This window comes from Myotis brandtii, unplaced genomic scaffold (genome assembly GCF_000412655.1).
Source record: "Myotis brandtii unplaced genomic scaffold, ASM41265v1 scaffold654, whole genome shotgun sequence".
Lineage (NCBI taxonomy): Eukaryota > Metazoa > Chordata > Mammalia > Chiroptera > Vespertilionidae > Myotis > Myotis brandtii.
Window position 1 is genome coordinate 1,404,317 of NW_005370538.1, and position 19,412 is coordinate 1,423,728.

General features: G+C 36.1%; 1 protein-coding gene across 1 annotated transcript in view; it reads right to left on the minus strand.

The window, feature by feature from the left end:
* The window catches only part of ATP11C (ATPase, class VI, type 11C), a 130,762-nt gene that overhangs the window by 13,659 nt on the left and 97,691 nt on the right, over positions 1 to 19,412 (minus strand). Inside the window, exons 24-27 of the mRNA XM_014528816.1 lie at positions 12,947 to 13,006; positions 7,767 to 7,894; positions 4,144 to 4,279; positions 2,056 to 2,121 (exon numbers count right to left, since the gene is read on the minus strand). Coding sequence (XP_014384302.1) covers positions 2,056 to 2,121; positions 4,144 to 4,279; positions 7,767 to 7,894; positions 12,947 to 13,006 — 390 coding nt within the window. The remainder of the gene's footprint in view (positions 1 to 2,055; positions 2,122 to 4,143; positions 4,280 to 7,766; positions 7,895 to 12,946; positions 13,007 to 19,412) is intronic.

Genomic DNA, 19,412 nt, shown 5'->3' on the forward strand with positions numbered 1-19,412 from the left:
CCCCTTCCAACTCTCCCATCCACACTCGTCTTGTATACTTTTTTCAGATAGATGAGTGTGGATGGGAGAGTTGGAAGGGGCCGACCTCAGCGAACGTAGCTCAAAACAATGTACCTCCCCTGCGCTTCGTATCCCGCGGCCCCCCTGCGTCTCCCGTTGCCCGGACCGACCAACACCCCCCACTCCTTCTAAAGCCACTTCTTCAAAATAGACTCGCCCAGGCCGAAAACCAACTTCTGCCCATGGGCCATGAAGTTTCAATTGCACTGTTATGTGCGCACCCGCACGTGGTATTTTGTGGAAGAGCCACACTCAAGGGGCCAAAGAGCCACATGTGGCTCGCAAGCCGAAGTTTGCCGACCACTGGGCCAGGGCACTGAATTATTAAAAAGGAGGTGGTATCTCAGTTTTGATACTTGTTGTGACACCATGGTCCTTAGCTCTCTGTTAGTTTCACACTCATAAACAGGATGTTGATAACATTGTTAATGTAGCCCAGTCCTGAATGCTCATCCTCTGGGCTGTCAGAGATAATGTTACAATAATATCCATCCAAAGAAAAGGGAGTGGATGTCTTTTGAAGGATTAGTGAAAGATGTTGCAGTAAGGCCAACTTTAACTATGAAGGGCACCTGAAAGCCCTGGGACCACACACAAGGCCAGGTGGGAAAAAGGGTGGGGAGGCTTCTATTTCAAATCATGACCCTGTAAATCATAGTAATAAAAAACAACTAACATTTATTGTACTGAGCACATTCTAGGTGCCAGCGTCCATTGCAAGTGCTTTATGTATCATTAGTTGACTTCTCACAAAATATCCTAAGAGAGGTAGGTGCTACTTTTATCTCCATTTTATAAAAGAGGAAATAGAGATACTGAGAAACCAAATCACTTGTCCAAGGTTATACCCTGCTATTAAGTAGCTAAACTGAGATGAATTGTAACATTTTTGGTAGTCCCAAAATATCACTGAAATAGTAGATGCAAACATATGTTAGTTCTTTTTGGTATAAAAAATTAACCAGGAATTAAATTTTAGAGGGGAAATGATTAGAAGTCTATTACATTTCTTTTTTTTTTTAAATATATTTTATTGATTTTTTACAGAGAGGAAGGGAGAGAGATAGAGAGTTAGAAACATCGATGAGAGAGAAACATCGATCAGCCGCCTCCTGCACATCTCCTATTGGGGATGTGCCCGCAACCCAGGTACATGCCCTTGACTGGAATCGAACCTGGGACCCTTCAGTCCGCAGGCCGACGCTCTATCCACTGAGCCAAACCGGTTTTGGCTATTACATTTCTTAATTCTAGTTCTGACTACTGGGCATACTGGAATTCATTTATAGGCACTCATTCTTGGACCACATGTGAGGTGTTTATTACTGGAACCATTAAAAGAATTGGATTATTTTTTCAACTATAAGACAGTCCCAATTCATGAGCCTTAAGGGTAGCATTTATCAAGGCTTCAGAGCCATTATTACATGGCTGCCAATGATTTTGCCTAAACAACCCTTCTTGTATATTATCTGCTATATATTTTTATGCATTTGATCACTAATATAAATTTCAGTGGTAAATACATTATATAAAATTTCACACTACCAAGTTATTTTGCATAGTGATCTTGCTGAACTGTCTTAAGTACTCAGATTCATTTAAGGCCTGGCATTCTTAAACAAATATAAAACTTTAAAAAATATTCAAGTACTTAACATGGAAAAACACACACACAGTCTGATTATATACCACTTATAACATCTTGAAAATAGCTGGAAAGAAGGAACAGATTTCCGACATAAGTATGGTGTATGAATTAAAAACAAACAAACAATGAAATAAAGAGGATAGACAACATACAGTAAAAAATGAATCACAAATAGTATACAAATGCCTAAATCACTAATATCATACATATTTTAGTAAGCATTCATCTTGGATGACAACCATAATAAAATTAAAGATTAAAAGACAAAAAAGAAGTATTAGTACAAGACTAGAAAGTATTATAAAAATGGTGTTAAACATACTTGAATAAATAAAAAATCTAACCTTCAGAGTTACAGTGAATACTAAGATTGTAAAAACAACGGTTCCAAAAGTCCAGTTTCCATACACCTGAAAAAAAATTAATAATTACATGTACCAAGAATACACAAACCTGCATAAAAAAGAAAAGTCAAATATAATCTTGTGTATAACTGCAAAAAAGTATTGTATAAATTGTTTGGGGAATATCAAGTTAAAGGATCAGGCCAAATTGCTAGATTTAATTGTGACTGTAAATTTTCTTGGTCAGGGAAACCACATTTGTGGTTGGTAGCACTTATTTCCATTATTCCAAGCAGCATGAAACAGGGAAAACACTGCTATGATAAAGGCAGAAAAAAACACTATTCCACTAACAATGTTCATCAAAACAAGTCACTGCATGACTCATATTTCTAAAGAGATTGATATGGGCTTTTTCTATAATATAAAACAAAAGCTCTGAACTAAGGACTAATATGCAGACAAATGGACTCACACTTTAAAAACAGTCTAATTTTTGGCTGTAAACATTAGAGCTGTTAGCATGTGCACATCAAAGAAAAGCGGATACCATGTATAAATCCAAATGATGGCAATGAATGGCACATATGCTTACCAAATGCTGTCAAGATCTGAATGCATAACATTAAAACAGAAAATGAAATGTAAAAGGTTTCCAAAAATAAAAACAAAAAATTAAGGTTAATAGAAGCAAAAAAAAAGAATTTGATCAAATCATACATGGGCATTATGTTTAACTGCTGATAACAGTTCTTACACTTACTGTAACTTTAGCAAACATTTAGGAAGGTGACATATACAGTAAAATCTAATTAATCTGGACATCATGGACTGAACATGGGTGATGGATTGGACGTAGGCTGTGTTGAGGCTCCCCATGTACCACCTGAAGAATTTGCTGAGCAAAAGAACCATGTCAATGGGACTGCAGAATATCCACCTACTCTGCAGCACATTTTTTAAAAAGCAAGAGTCAGCTCTATATAATTTATGTGCCAAATAAAAAGTGAAAGTCACAAAATCATTCATAAAGCTAAAGACTTGAGAAATCATAAAATTGAATTCCTTCTTCTTACTGATGGGCAAAGTTGACTTGGAAAGCTGAAGTGACTTGCCCAAGGACACGCAGAGAGATTAAGTAGGGCACACTTTTTGGTAAGTGCTACATGAACCTATTCTAAAGTACTAGATTTGTATTTCCTCAAAAGTTAATGGTGATTAATAAGTTTAATGGATTCATACTAAACTGACTTGTCAATCCAAATTAGAGAGGTTTTGACTATAATACCTAATTTAAAGTATCATTCAAACCCACTGAGCCTATCACTTCCCTAACAGATACTGATTCTAGGTTCTATCTAGACACAGTCATTGTACTCAGTAAATTCTTTTTGAACCTTAGCTTTGCTTCACATTATGATGATAAATAATGAATTACCATAAAAGAGGAAGCCCAGAAATAGCAAACACAGTGAAAGCAGCATACAAGTTGGTTTGATTTTCCACTGTGTGGCTGTAGGAAGACATCATTCCATTCTCTTCCACAGCAGACAGGGCAAAATCATTCCAATGCCAGGGCTAAACTATTTGGTGCTTGCTGGGAAGGCAATGGCAGGATCAGTGTAGCCTTTCAGGAAAATACTATGCTACCATGTGGAAGGGAAGGAGGAAGAGAAGGGAATTCCAAATGTCAGTTACCCCCTTGAACTCTAAGCATGGAAGGCCACTATGAATAAGAACTGAGTGGGTCTAGACTTTCCTTTTAAAACAGAAAAAGCCTTGCTCAAATCAAAGTACAGTGGCCCAAAGTCTGAGGTCCCAAGAACTTTGTTCATCCAATAAAAATTACAGCCAAGTTAAGTTAAGCTTCCAAACGTTTTGCACATAAGCTCTCTAGTTAGCCATGCACATAGGAAGTGATTTTATACTTCAACACTTCTACTGTTCTAAAGAAGTTGTGAGAATTAGTCTACCTTTAAAAAAATTGCAAAATGATTACAGCTAGAATATGTGTATGCTTGATCCAGTGCTCATGGGAAAAAGATAAGCCATACTTATAATACCAAAAGAACAATGTCATTTTTTTACCTTTGCATTTTCTTCTAGGGATGAATTCTGAAAAAGAAAATAAGTCCCAAAGAAGAATACTATCCCTTCAAATGCAGCCAGAAATGTCCAATATAAGAAGGGGCCCCACTGCAGCATGGCATTGCCAGAAATTTTCCTATTGAGAAATGGGGGGGAAATGCAGGTTAATGAATCTCTGTAGTCTGTTTATTTAAAGTTATGGTAAATTGCCAAAAGTGCACATGGGGTTTGACCCTGTTATAATGAAAGGAGCTAGCTCTGAGGGACTGAAAGGCTTTCAGTAAAAGGTCAGACTGAACCACAGGTTTATTTTTATGCAATCACCTCCTGATTGAGGTAATGAAGTAAACTGTCCAAGCATTTCTACGTTAAAATTCTGGTCACCTGACAGCAATAATATAATCAATAATAATTAGCTCCCATTTATTGAGCACTTATTATATGTCAGAAAAGTAGGTTACAAGATATATATATATTCCATTTTTATCCACATAAAAACCACCTGAGATAGGTATTTTTATCACTCCTATCTGTAAATGATAAGGAGCCTCAAAAGATATACCAAACTTTGATGCACATTGGAATCACCTGGGGATCTTTGAAAACACTGATGCCTGGCTCCCAACCTCAGTCTGATTTAATTGGTATAAGACTAAGCTGGGCATCAGGATATTTTTAAAGCTCCTCAGGTGATTTTACCATGCAGTAAAGTTTGGGAACCACCAGTGTAGCAGCACATCAGAGTTCACTCATTTAGTAAGAGACAGAGCTAGTATACAATTCCAGATTTACTTGACCTAAATCATATGCTCTCAAACAAGATACTTCTGCTTCCCAACTACAATTGTTAAAATGTTTCTTTTAATCAAGATTTCTTCCTGGGAGCTTAACCATTTTTGGTCTTGGGATGCCCTTTATACTTTTTTTAGTTGAGTCAAATAACATGTTTGAAGCTGTACAGTCATGATTTGATAAATGGGATGTGAACAGAGCAAAAGTTTAAAATCTGTCAAAAATAGTACAATCTTCTTAGTACAAGTCAGAATATTACTAACATACTATGATGTCCCTGCCTATCTTCCCACAGTGTATAACGTAACTCCAGAGAAGGTATGGAAACACAGGGACTACCTTCTGCGTCACTCAGCCCATGACAGTGACTCTCAAAAGCCTCATTGGCTGGCAGTTGGTGGGCAATTCTTGCAAGGATCTTTAGGGAGGTGCCTCCCCTGTAGAGTAATCTACAGTGACAGGCCAAGAGCAGTGTCTCATCAGAGCACACAAAGAAAACTGAATTTTGGGCTGGTCAACAGGTATGTCATGGCTTTCATTTCTGCATCAGATGTGGCAAGTATACCCTCTATGCCAGTGGTTCTCAATCTTAGCTGCACATTAGAATCACCTGGGAATCTTTTTAAAATCCTGATTTCTGGGTCTCATCCTCCAGAAATTGTTTCTTTGTTATTTCCGGAGGATGAAGCCCAGAAATCAGGATTTTAAATAGATTCCCAGGTGATTCTAATGTGCAGCCAAGGTTGAGAACCATGCTCTATGCAAAATGGTTCATTACCTACACCTGCTGTTCAGTAAGTAAAACTTCAGAAAACCCTTACAATAATTTGTGCTCAACAGTTTTCTTTAAGTTTTCAACATTCTTAATGTATGAAAGTGCTCAGCACAGCCCAGAAGTCAAGTGGAAGAGAGTGTTAGAATAATATCAATAGCTACAATCTATGAACACTTACTATGTTCCAGTCACTGTTTTAAGTTCTTTTATGTGTTGTCACTCATCTAACCCTCATAAAATCACTGCAGATTAGGTGTTCTTGTTGCCCAGATTTTACTGAAGATGAAATTGAGGCTCATTTCAGTTAAGTAACCTGTGCAGGTCACACAATTAGTGAGTGGCAAAGCCAGAACTGGAACTCAGACAATTAGCTTGAGCACTTGCTGGGGCTGCATGGGAGGGATTCTGCGCACTGCTCCCCAAACTCCACTCCAATCAGAGCAATAGCACTATTGGGCTTCACTTTTGTTGTTTGTCATAAGACAGAATACACTGTTGGCTCAGTGTTTGAGAATGATCATCCTGCTGGGAAGAGCACAGGGCTGATTATCAGGAGGACTGCATTCTAATCTTAGTTTGGCTTCTAGTTATACCCTGTGTTCTTAGGCAAGTCATTTCTGGGTCCTGGTTCTTCATTTTTTTTTTTTTAAATGAGAGCATGGGAGATGATACTCTGTAAGATTTCAACCAAGGTTTCTATGATTCCCTCTAGATCTAACTATCCCTTTGCAACAAATACAGGAAAAGAAAAACGTTAAATGATGCCATCAATGCAATCAGCAAACTCTAGATCAGGGGAAATCTATAAGATAAATGATCCCATATCATCAGCAAATAAATTGCCAGGTTAACCTACAGATTAAAAGAGACTCAAGAAAAAAAAAAGAGAAACTCAAGAAGCATATTAACCAACGGCAACATATGGACTTTATATCCTCATTAAAACAAGCCTGCAATTCAAAGAAATGAGTCAGTTGGAAAAATCTGAACATTGGCCGAATATGTGATATTATGAACTTGTAAAATTTTAAGGTATGATAGGGTACTGTTATTTTTAAGTCCTTATCATTAAGACAAACATACTGAAATAACTATTTTAGACAATGCTTAATATTTGCTCCAAAATAAGTCTCTGGTGGAGCAGAGATGGTTATTAATGAAAGAGAACTGGCTCTGTATTGATAATTGGTGAAGCTGAGTGGTAAGGACAGGGAAGTTCACCGTATCAATAGTATTTTTTTGCTACTTCTGTGCATGTTTGAAAATTCCCATAATAAATACCTTTAAAATGATGATGATATATTTTATAAATCTGGTTAGGTCTAATAATTAAGGTGAGTTTTATGCGTCATACTGGTTAAAGAAATCCCTTAATTTGTACACCTTCACTTCATACAAATAAGCCACACAAGTCTATGTACTGCACTTGACATCCACTATTTAGCAATGTTTATAATCTGCTGTAAATTAACATCTTTATCCTTAGCTTTAAGGCTTAACTTATAAAAATCCAATTAAGTCATAGGTTAAGCAACTGGGGCTAGTGCTAAGTCCCCATCCATACAGAAACACATGCATTTCCAACTGACACAAAATGGATATAATGGCTTGATGAATTAATTCCTTCAACAAACAGTTTTTGAATGGGCCTAACAAAGGGAGAGAGAAGCTATGCTTCAGGGGCAGTTTACAAGATAAGTCCTAACAATATCATCAGTTCAATCTATTATAGGTAGAAATCAATGTTCTAAACTAATAAAGATCTTTGTGTGAGGCTTTTTTTTTTTGGTAGTTAAAATATCGTGTCTTCCTCTAAGACTCCAGAACTCTATGACAATGTAGATGCAAGTTTTAGGAATTAATGATTTTTAACTAAATGGCTCAAACACATTCAAGTACAGTACCTACACCTAGGAAATATATGATTTTCCTGTTGAATGCCAGAGAATCATGTGATCAAACCAGGTGGGCAATCTGTGTCTTTCCCTTCTTCATACAAAGTGAAACCCACAACTTTGTAAGTCTGAGGAAATCTGAACTGTAATGTTTAACTTACATATACAATCGTGGATCTGAAGTCAGAGTGTCAATGTTGACGTGCTGTTCCAGTAGACTGTAGGCTAGGATGGGCAAGGATGTGAAGCAGATATTGTACATTGTAAGGTAAGCAGCATCATACAGTGGCTGAAATGACAAACAATGAAAGAGAAAAAAATGTACTGAACAATCATCTTCAAGAAGTTGTGTTGGAAAAAATCACAAGCTAAAACAAGACAGTTTGAAAAAGGAGTTAAAAAATGTTTTAAATATGTTTTTGTTTTTAAATTACAGTTGACAATATTATATTAGTTGCAGGTGTATAATCCTGTGATTAGATATTTATATAACTTACAAAGTGATCCCCCTTGATAAATCAAGTACCCACCTGGCACCATGCATAATTCCAATATTATTGACTGTATTCCCTAAACTGTACTTTACCTCCCATGACTATTCTTTAACCACCAATTTGTGCTTCTTAATCCCTTCAGCCATCCTGTCCTAACACCCCCAAAATATGGCAACTGTCATAATGTTCTCTGTATCTATGAATTTGTTTCTATTCTGCTTGTTTATTTTGGTTTTTAGATGCCACATATAGTGATCATCTGGCAGTTGTCTTTCTCTGACTTATTTCACTGAGCATAATACCCTCTAGGTCTACCAATGTTGTTGTAGATGGCAAGACTTCATGCTTTTTTATGGATGAATCATATTCCATTGTGTGTGTGTGTGTGTGTGTGTGTGTGTGTTTGTTGTTGCTTCTATATTTTGGCTATTGCAAATAATGCTACAATGAACATGTGGATGTATATGTCTTTTTTCTTTTTATTTATTTATTGTATATGTCTTTTTGATTTAGTGTTTTAGGTTTCTTTAGATAAAGAAGTGGAGTTGCTGGGTCCTTCTTTGTTTCTTGTTACAGTCTTTGTTTTAAAGCCTATTTTGACCCGTATAAGTTATTGCTATCCCAACTTTTTGTTTGTTTGTTTCAATTCACATTAGATCGCTGTAGCTTGAAAAAGAGTAAAGCGGCCCCTGACATCATAGAGTTGACCTGTCACTTATAGCTAGGCATAGGTGTTCTCCTGCCAAACATGCACAATTTCACAGAAATGCAACATCAAACAAGGCCATTCTGTGACTATGATGGATCAAAACAAAAACAAGACCACTCCACAATCACATCTGAACACAGACAGAGCATGAATATTTTTCAAATCATAAATAATGACCAACACCCCTATTCTGGCTAAGATGAGTAACTGTTGCTTCTTGACCGATAAGAGGGTTAGCCTCCTTCTAGTCTTCATTCCTTCTGGGTAAGATTTACTAAAACGCCCAGTCATAAAATTAACAGCACCCAATCTTCTTAAATCCTTCCCAAATTACCTAACTCAATCCAAATCTTATAAGACCTTTCTAATACTCTCTTCCTGAGAGGCCCCACTGTTCTTCATGGTGTATATTCTTTGTCATTGCATCCGGTAATAAACAAAATTTGATCAACTACAAATGTGTTCCTGGTGGTGTTTGGCTAGAGGGCTTTGACAACCTTCAGCTCTTACGACAGCACTTGGCATATAAAAAGCATTCAATAAATATTGGATGAATGATTGAGTAGATAATGGAAGCCACAGCACATTTGGAAAAGAATGATCTGATATTGTAAATTTTCCTTTATGGAAAAAAATTAAGGTATTATCTGATCCTCATTTTAATGAATATACTTATTGAGTTCAGTATTTTTCTACACAGTGCTAGATGTTTTCATACAACCATTACCTGTGGCCTGAATGAATAATATCCCATATTTATCTGTACTTTCACACATATAAATGTTATTTTAATTAAAATGTATTTAAATGTGACATAAATTAATACAATTATGCATTTTCAAACAATAGTTATAAAGATTCACTTACTATCATAATGGGAGTTGCCTCAAAAACGTTGAGAAAAACTTGAATAGAACATTGGTTCATTCATTAGTTGACTTCAAAAACATTTACTGAGTGCTTACTAAGTGACAAGCACTGGGGACAAAGAAGATTAGTACCCTGTCAGCTGAGGCACTCAAATTGCAGAGGGGGAGGCAGGGTGGTGAAAGTACAAAGAGTTGGGGGAGCCTAGAGGAAGGGACAACTCTTACCTATTGTAGAAACAAAGCAAGATAATGTGCATGCAAAATTCTCAATGAACATGGAGATACTTCTCATATACAAAGATTTAAACTCAGTAAAAATATTTTACTGAATTCTCAAGGGAGAGTACTAGTCTGTTGATATACAATTACCCATTTTTGCTAATGAGAAAATTGAAAAAAAATCTTCCGATTGATTGGTGTATAATTTAGTCTCGAATTTCATTCAAACAAAAGAAGCATCAGGGGAGAAGGTGGGGTGGAAAGAGATTAACCAAAGAATTTATATGCATATGCATAACCCAAGGACACAGACAATGGTGCGGTAGGCCTGACGTGGAAGGGGTCAATGAGGGGGGGAATGGAACACCTGTAATACTTTCAACAATAGAGATAAATGAAAATAAAATCTACTTTTGAGCCCTGGCTGGCGTGGCTCCTTGGTTGAGCCTCGACCTATGAACCAGGAGGTCATGGTTCGATTCCCGGTCAGGGCACATGCTCAGGTTGTGGGCTGGATCCCCAGTGTGGGGCGTGCAAGAGGCAGCCAATCCATGATTCTCTCTCATCATGGATGTTTCTCTTTCTCTCTCCCTCTCCCTTCCTCTATGAAATCAATAAATATATATATTTAAAAAAATCTACTTTTGTTCCATTATGGTAGTTTGAGGTTACATGAAAGAGAATTGTAATTCTTAGATGCATAATTAGAGAAGATAGAATGTCCTTAAAACAACAGCTTTACTTGATAATATTATTTGTTAAACCTGTTGTAAATGTTTTATTTATTCATTCATTCATTCATTCATTCATTCATTTATAAGAAAAGTAGTACATACATCTATTAACACTTTTATGCTTTATTCTCATGTTTGATGTATTTTGCAGAAAAAAGTCTTATCCCCTTTAATATATAAATCTCTAGTGAGAACCAGGTTTTAGAAAGAAGATATAAAAAGCATTATCTTAGGAAGGGACTTGAGCTTTGAAAATTTTCTTCAGTGTAAACCTTGAATCTTGGAATTGGATTTAGAAGTTCTGGGTTTCCTCTTGTCCCCTAGTTACTTACTGTTAAACGTTTTATTTTCATGACCAGTACTACTCTAGCTTTGCTAAAGAAAGACCTGCTTTTTGCTAAAGAATCAGAATCCTGGTCCCACTTCTACTTCTCCATAGCACAACCCTCCAAATTTCAGGCTTGCAGAGAACACCTGATGTGGACCTAAGTTGAAAAAGGTTCCAAGAATATTTGCAAAAAAAGGTTGCTACATTCAGCGCAGAGCACTAGGCCAAATTCAAAACGAAAGATGTTATACACCAGGTCACCACCTCAGAAACCTTCTGTTTACTTTAAGACATCCATATAGCTCCTTCCCTTATATCCTTCACATTTCCACCTAAAGGTCACATCATCAGAGAGAACTTTCAAAATCATCTTCTCTAAAATAGTGGCCCTCTTCCCCAGTCACTCTATCCATTTGTTATCCTTTTTCACCCCCTTCAGAGCATTTATCAGCAACTGACAATATGTTTATCTAAATGTAGTCTGTCTTTCCCCCAGCATTACGGGGGTAAGATTTTTGATCATTGTTATATCCCCAGCACTTAGCCGGGCACATACTAGACACCCAAGATATATTTGTTAAGTGAATGAGCATACTAGTTGAGCAACTAACGAAGCCAAACATCAACTCCTATGAAAATCTAAGCAGTTAAGGTAACCTAAACAGACCCCAGACAGCCCAGAGTCTGAATCTCAGCTGACCTTATTAGGAGTAAGTCCTTCCTTTCTTCATAAAATTTGTGCTTTCATAAACATGTTTTAAAAAGATAACAAAGCAACAGGCTCCTTCCAAAATAAAAAACAATGTTTTAACCAGATTAAGCCAATTTCCCTTTAGTATTTTGCAACAAAATTTGAAATGTTTTTTAATACTTGCATTCATCTAAGTGAGGAATTAGAAACATTTGGATCAATAGTAATTTCAATGTTCAAGAAAAGCAGACTCATCAGAATCCATAAAACTCTCTGTAGCTAAAACTGTAAGTTTTGAATACAAGAAAGTTGATAGCACTTCCTACAGCTAGATGATTAATTCATAAAGCAATCTGCTTAACTGGCCCTATGTGGCTGATGACATGGCAGTACCGATGTAAGTAAGAGACAGCATACCAAATGGTAAAGAGGTAAGTTCAAGACAAAGAGAGCAGTCATTTCCCTTTGACAGAATACATTCGCTTAAAAATTCTGCCAAGAAATTAGAAAAAAAAATCACTTCCTACCACGAGGAATTAAACATACCTTGAAATTTAGAAACTCAATCTGTAATACCTGTGGTGACGTTACCAGTAGTTCAGTTTGGCAAAATCACTGAACTGCTCACAGATTACCTATGAAAATTTCTGAGTCACTGAGCATTATAGTTCCTATATTTAGCTGCACTTCCACTAGAAACAATGCAAAATCCATTTCAGTTGTTAAAACAAACTGACAAATGTGTCTGCTTATCCTGCCACTTAAATATCAAGTTAACATATGTCATATTCTTTATGCAATAAATGTTCAGAAGACAATAGAGGGTAAAAAATGTAGAGTTACTCAAGTAATCCAAGGTTTTATCCAGGAATCACAGCTTCGTGGCCAGCTTACTAGTAAAGGTCAACGTTTCTCTAGAAAACCAATCTGAGAAACTGCAAAGGTGTGAGATATTATTTGATGAAATATTACACTATAACATTTTAGGATTATTGGAAAACATTGTATACACTGATACAAAGAAAAAACCCCCAGAATATTCTTTTAAAGGTTATCTCAATTCTAATCAGATATATTAAAGAATTTTCAAAACAAAGTAACAAGAACACTGTTAAAGCAAAAACGCAAACATTTGCTATTGTCAAAATGCAAGCCAAGATTAACAGTTGAGTAAAAAACAACAACCCTCCTTTTACTTCGGACATACCTCTCCAATACCTATAATCCAATACATAAAAAGGCAAATTATTAATAGCAAATGTAAAGTACATGACAACAAATAACTAGGGAAACAAACCTGTTGTGAGAATCCGCAGAAGAACTGGTACAAAAATTGTGGCAAAATGAAACAAAGGTTCTGGGGGGGGAAGTGGAGAAAAGCGTTAATGTTTTCAATTAATCAAATTTTTAAACTAAAACAGGAAACTATTACATACAGTCAGTCCTAAGCCCTTCTAACATCAGAAGGCAATAAGTCTGTATTCTAGAGTTGTAAGTGAATAACCCCAAAATAAATGACTAATTCATATTAATAAGAACTTTTGCCCTATCAAGGCAGAAGAGAGATCTCACTTTATAAAAACCTGTTGCTAGTCTTCTGTGTGAAGAAATTAAATCACACAATACAAGTACCTAATAGTACTGCATCTTAAATGCCAATTAGATTTGCAAAATCATAAAGTAGAATGACATAAAGCTGTAAGTATATGAAGGGCAGGACAAAAGGTTTACAGTTGTTCGTATGGGAAAAGACATGAAGGTTATGATTATTACAATAGCTTTATTAACTGTTTCATGTACTCACAACTATAAACCTACTTTTGCCCACTCTGTATTTTAAATCAATTAATGCCAATAAGAGTCAGGAAATTATTACAGTGTATGTTGACACTAACAGTATCAGCTAATGTTTTACTGCCTTTACCACTGCTTCATCAAACAACTGACATATTAATATTGATCATTTACTATATGCAAAGATGGCACTGTGGATGACATACACAAAAAAACCCAAACGAAACTTCTTATTCCTAAGGGACTTATAATTTAATTGGGAGAATATGAAATACAGGTTTAAAAAAATTCAAGCAGAGAATTTAAATAAGGCAGACTGTGACATTATCTGAGTGCTGCTTGTCATCTTCTTGTGTTTTCTCTGGATTTCCCTTTGGGCAGCACCTTCAAGAGCCCATTTTTGAGACATGTCAAAAAACCAGTCTACTTCCTTCTGTCACACATTCTCACTTAGATAATTTTCTATACTGGGAGACCTGAGGCTGTTTTTAAAAATCCAATGCATCCTCAAAGGATGAGCATCTGCCACAGCTGAGGATATTCAGGTGAGTATACTACAGGCTCTGGAGGATGTTCGTAAAGAAAAGTGCTATACATGTTTTGAATAACTCATACAGCATCAGAGTACATGCCATAGCTCCAAAGGGCTCATCACCTGGAAGGGCAACACTCAATTGTATGTATCAATTCTAGTAGAATGCAAAATGTACGTAGCATTTCTAGAGTCATACTTTTTCTTTTTTATTGAAATGAATGGTGTGCTATTGGTTAATACAATTATATAGGTTTTAGGTGCACAATTCTATAATACATCAAATGTACACTGTATTGTGTGGTCACCACTCCAAGTCAAGTCTCCTTTCCTCACCATTTATCCCCTCTATACCCTCTAAATTGTGAGGTCGGAGGAGGCAGTGATTGATGGGGATTATGGGATAGTTTGTGGGAAGAGGAGGTGTGACTTTCCTACTAGGATGTGATTTCCATGAGAACAGGGACTTAGTCTGTTTTATTCCATTATGAATTCTCAGGGTCTAAAACAGTGCTTGGCATAGGGTAACACATTCAAACATTTGTTGATTGAATAAATAAAGAATCAGCATCTGAACTAGGTGCTAAAGATGAATAGGATATGTTAATAGCAGGAACCAAGATAAGGCCTTCTGTATCTTAAACAGATAACAAGACAGGGTGAGACTGTGGGGTGCCTTAAAAGCCAGACTAATCCTTAGACAATGGAGAGTAAAGTTTCTGGAGTACAGTTGAAAAGTGGCATTTTCCAAACATTAATCTGGCTGAATTATGCAAGGTAGACTGCATGGAGAAACAGAAATAAGAACATCTGTCACTGAAGTACTCCAGGGGTGAGGCAATAGCAAATTGAAGATGCAGGAGAAGGGCTTTTTAGCTCAGCCAAAGAGGGCCAGAAGTATTAGAAATCATTTTGGGATGAACAAAATAAAGTGACAAATAAAATAGATCGGGAGACATGGAAGCATGGAATAGACTGATGAATCTCAGAAAGAAGGGGAGAGGGGGACTGGAAAAGATTAACCAAAAACTTATATGCATATATGCATTACCTATGGACACAGACAAAAGGGAGTTGAAGGCCTGGGGCAGGGAGGGAATCAGGTTGAAGGGGGCAAAGGGGAACATCTACATCTATAATACTTTTAACAATAAAGATAAATTTAAATTTTTAGAAAAAGGAATACTGCTAAGTCAGTAACTAAGAGATAATGGACATAGAGATCCTATGAACACAGAGGGTACCACCTACATAAATTATTCCCTCAATTTGGGAACCATTAATTACAGATCACTGGTAACCATTAGCCATTCTAATGCTTGTTTTGTTTTCCTTAACAGAGTATTCCTTCCATCTGGTGGCAGTTGAATGAATTGCAGGCCACAATGGTAGGCAAACCAAGCATCTGGAATTAGGGATTAGACTGGTAGGTAGATCTCTATGGCAAATCTTCATGAGCTCTCCTACTAGGGAGAGGTAAGAGAGAATAACAACCCATCTCCATGTGGGGCTGTTAAGTTACTGAGTCCAAGGCTTGGTAAACCCAAACTATGATGTACAAGAGTCCTGGAATTAGAGTCAGTAAAGCTATTGTGGAAATCTTGTTCTGTCACCTCCTAGATGGCTCCAAAAACAAGTTATGTAAATTCTCTGAGCCCTAATTTTCATATATTTTAAATGGAAATAATACTAATTGCCTCACAGGAGATTTGTGAGGATTAAATAAGAAAATAAAGTGTGTTTTTTTGTCAAACTGCAAAGTACATTACACATACTGGGTTAATTATCATTATTAGTCACCATCACTATTTGGCCTGGATACCAGGTGATACTGGTTAACAGGGTCTTGGCAAATCTGTAAACCTGATGTGACAGTTATTTTTGAAAATACAAAATTAATAGGACCTGGGCTTGATTATAAGAAAACTGACACACAAAAGCAGTTTCTAAGCTTTCCCTCCTGTGAAATATAGGGTATCAAACACTCTAGCTGCTTGAACCATTTAGAACTGGTACATTAACTTGATAATATACCTATAAACTGGAATCTAATTCATATCTTTAGTAAATTTCTATTATAGAAATAAAAAATGAGTATGCGGGATCAGTTTAAAATGTATGCTGATTGGTGCTAAAAGAAAATCAAGATGTTGGGGAAACTACTTCAGTGTCCATGGGCGGGTATTTTGCACAATTATTGTGTTTTAGGTGAATATTTAACTGGGTGAAAAAATGCTCACAATATATTAAATAAAAAAGGGCAAAGTGCAAACAGTATGTTTTGGGGCTGACTGCTAATAGGTTTGGGGTTTCTTACTGGGGTGATGGAAATGTTCTGAAATTAGATAGTGGTGATGGTTGCACTTCATAGTGAATATATTAAAAGCCACTGTATTATACACTACAGTGAATTTTGTTATTTGAATTATAACTCAGTAAAATGGGGAAAACGGTATATATAGTGTATGAAAACGATGTATACACATATGAATTTGTATAGACAAAAGTACAGGTCACATAACAATGTTACCACTGGTTCTATCTATTGGTATTCATTTACAGATGACTTCAAATATCTTATTTTAGAAAAGAAGCCATGTGTAAGTAAAAGAGGTATTTGAGAAAAGTCACTTGTATAATTTTCCTTTCATTTAGAGCATTAACTCACTATGCAACATCATCAGAGAATCTCAACTTGAGGAGAGCCATGTCAGTTTCACATAACCAAAAATTAATCAAAATCAGTCAAGATTAGAGAGGAAGGACCCAATTGGAATGAAAACAAAAATTTAACCTAAATATATTACAAATAAATAACATAACCACACTGAAATGGTTGAAAAGGGGGGAAAAACAAAAACGAACTTTGGAAACAGTATTTTGACTATACTGGTACACTCCAACGCCAAAGACAAAAAGAAATGCACACAAATAGATTGCTCAAGTTAGTTTGTTTTTCCTAGGACTATAAGTTAACAGTTCTGAAACTATTGTAAGTGTATTCTAGGATTGAGCAAATAAGTGAACATATTGAGAATGAGAACTAGGTTTCTCATCACTGGAAAAAGGAGTTATATGTAAGGAAAAGAGATAGGTTAAAATAAACTTTGCGGTGTTGGCTGGCATCAAAGTTATCCATATAAACAGTTCACATACTGAGTTCAACTAACACCCAGATCTTGATTTCTAAATACCATTTGCAAATAAAAGAAACCAGTATTTCTTGAAGAAATGTCCAACTTTAGTATTGGAGCAGTAAAAATACAAGAAGAGCTTAGAAAATCATATGGTACTAAAAAATAAAGAAGTCTTCAAAAAGGTTGGGGATGGGGATAGGGAGGAATGGGGAATTGCTACTCAATGGGTATAAAGTTTTAATTATGCAAGACGAGTAAGTTATAGAGATCTGCTGTACAATGTTGTGCCTATAGTTTAACAATACTGTATTGTACAGTTCTAAAGCTATTATGTGGGTACAGCTCAGGTTAAGTGTTCTTATCACAACAAAATAAAAACTTAAAAATTATGGGGATATGTTGAAAGAACAGAGGAGCCAAATCGATGACAATCTGAGTAGTAGAATAAATAAATAATAGGAATGGATTTTAACTCAAAACCAAATACCTGTTTTAGTAGCAAATGCTTCCCGCCCCCTTTTTTATGGCAGGGGATCACAGGGTTTATGGTCCAGTAGAAGGAACACACTTTTCTTTGTAGATATACAAAGAAAGATGTCACATATGTCTCAACAATGGTTTTTATGGGGTACAATGGAAACACATGATGGGAGTGGTCAAATGTACACAAGACAGGGAGGGCTTCATAGAGGGTACTGAAGCCACTAACGTGTGTGTGTGTGTGTGTGTGTGTGTGTGTGTGTGTGTGTGTGTGTGTTTGTTTTTTATGGAAACCACTTCTAAGGCTACGGCAGGTTAAGTCTCCTTCTGTCACTAACAGCCTGTTTTCAAGACTTGGTGATCATAGGTGACCTTGGCTTTTCTTTTTTGTGTATGTTTAAGGTGTATGTGTTGATTTGATACATTTATATATTACAACTCATTACTAAAATAATGTTAGTTAACACCCCTATCATATCACACAATTATTTCTTTTTTTTGTGGTGAGAACATTTGCGATTTTGAGTCTTAGCAACTTTGAAGTATATAGTAGAATATGATTAACTATAATTACCATATTGTACATTAGTTCTCCAGAACTTATTTATCTGTAGTTGCAAGTTTTCACCCTTTAATAACATCTACCTATCCCTCCCCTCTTTCCCCAGTCTCTGGCAACCACCAGAATGTACTTTTCAAATAAAATTACACAGAGCAAAGATGAAGGGTCTTGAGACCCCCAAACAGCAATTTGATCAAGTTATCAAAGTTAACATTATCAAGAATGAGACACATTGACAACCTACTGACACAATGCACTGAGCAAGTTACAACATCGCTTTTGTGGTATTTGTGCCAAAAATGTCTAATCTGAATCCAATAATAAGCAAACGTTAGGCAAACTCAGATTGAGAGACATTGTACAAACTAACTGGCCAGTATTATTAAAAAATGTTGACAAAAGACAGGAACTATCCCTAGTTAAAGATAACTAAGGAGAAATGACAGCTAAGTGCAAGTGTGAACCTGAAACCAACCAAAAAAAGTATCAGTGAGACCACTGGCAAAATTCCAATCTCACATGGAGACTAGTCAATAATGTGTCAGCTAATATCAATTTACTAATCTTGATAACTATGTTATGGATTATCTAAGGTGTTAACAGTTGGCAAAGCTGGACAAAGAGTATATGAGGATTATTTCAGTAATTTTTCAACTTCTTTAAAGTAAAAAATTATTTTAAAATGAAAAGTGAAAAAAATTTTAAATAACTGTACTGAACAGTATATAGGACAGAAGATCAACTTCTGGGCTATGTTGGCTAAAAATGATTTGCATACTTTAGACCAGTTACTTCACCTTCTTGTATGATAGGTTTATTATGCATAAAATGAGTGGCTTAATTTATATTCATAGATTCAAAATTGTGCTTTGAGGAACCTCTGGGCAGGACAGGGAGGTTGAGCAAGTACACAGCCCTGGCCCCATCACTCTTTAGTCAATGCAATCCTGCTTCTATCTGCTTTTATCTGTATAACTTCATTGGAAGAGAGAATTCTACTAAAAAGAGTAGTTTAGCATACTGTTCAGGATAAAAAGGGAACCAACTATTGATAGATGATACAAAAGGATGAATCTCAAAAACATGCTAAGTGAATTAGGCCATACACAAGAGTACCTATGATTCTATTTAGTTCTAAAACAGTTATATCTAATTTGTATATTACATATTATATCTAAATTTATATATTACTAGAGGCCTGGTGCACGAAATTTGTGCAAGGGGCTCGGCCCTCGCAGTTGCGGTGGCTTGCCTTGGG